General features: G+C 64.3%; 1 protein-coding gene across 1 annotated transcript in view; it reads right to left on the bottom strand.

Moving 5' to 3' along the window:
• Positions 1-252, bottom strand: part of OAS1 (2'-5'-oligoadenylate synthetase 1, 40/46kDa) — a gene marked incomplete at its 3' end in the record, with an annotated part of 1386 nt that extends 1134 nt beyond the window's left edge. The window contains exon 1 of the mRNA XM_010081171.1: positions 47-252. Within this exon, the coding sequence (XP_010079473.1) occupies positions 47-252 (206 nt within the window). The remainder of the gene's footprint in view (positions 1-46) is intronic.
• Positions 253-512: the final 260 nt, after the last annotated feature.

Below are 512 nucleotides of genomic sequence, written 5' to 3'. Positions count from 1 at the left end.
ACAGAGGGGAGGGTGGCAGCAGGGGTGCTGGCTGTCCCCGAGCCGGGCAGCACTCACCTTTACAGTCTTGAGGACACGGATGTCACTTTCAAAGCAGTCCTCCTTCAGGAAGTCGCAGATCTTCTTCACTGCCTGCTTCACCTGGTTGGAGAAGACCGTGCTGGGCTGCAGGACCTCCATGATCCAGCTGTCCAGCCTGTTGGCAGGCACCGTCATCAGCCCGTCCGTGGATGTCCCACACCCCACATCCATCCTGCCGGCTGTGGTCGCTCCCTCTCTGGACAGACTACCTCTCCTCTCTCCACTCCTGCCTGCAGCAGCTTTTAAACCTTTCCAGGCCACCACCCCGATGGCGTCACCGCTGGGAAGTGAAGGGGGCCCCAGCCCCAGGGTTCACGTCTCCCCAGTCTCCGGCTCCGGGGTCCCCTGGGTGCCCCCAGTGCCACCACCACAGGGTCTGGGAGGGGGCCGGAGGGGCTGTGTGGCACTGCCATCACCCCAGCACCCAGCCG

The sequence above is a fragment of the Pterocles gutturalis genome, unplaced genomic scaffold (assembly GCF_000699245.1).
Source record: "Pterocles gutturalis isolate BGI_N339 unplaced genomic scaffold, ASM69924v1 scaffold11174, whole genome shotgun sequence".
Lineage (NCBI taxonomy): Eukaryota > Metazoa > Chordata > Aves > Pterocliformes > Pteroclidae > Pterocles > Pterocles gutturalis.
The sequence above is the reverse complement of the archived record's forward strand: the minus strand, read 5'-3'. Positions and strand labels throughout refer to the sequence as shown.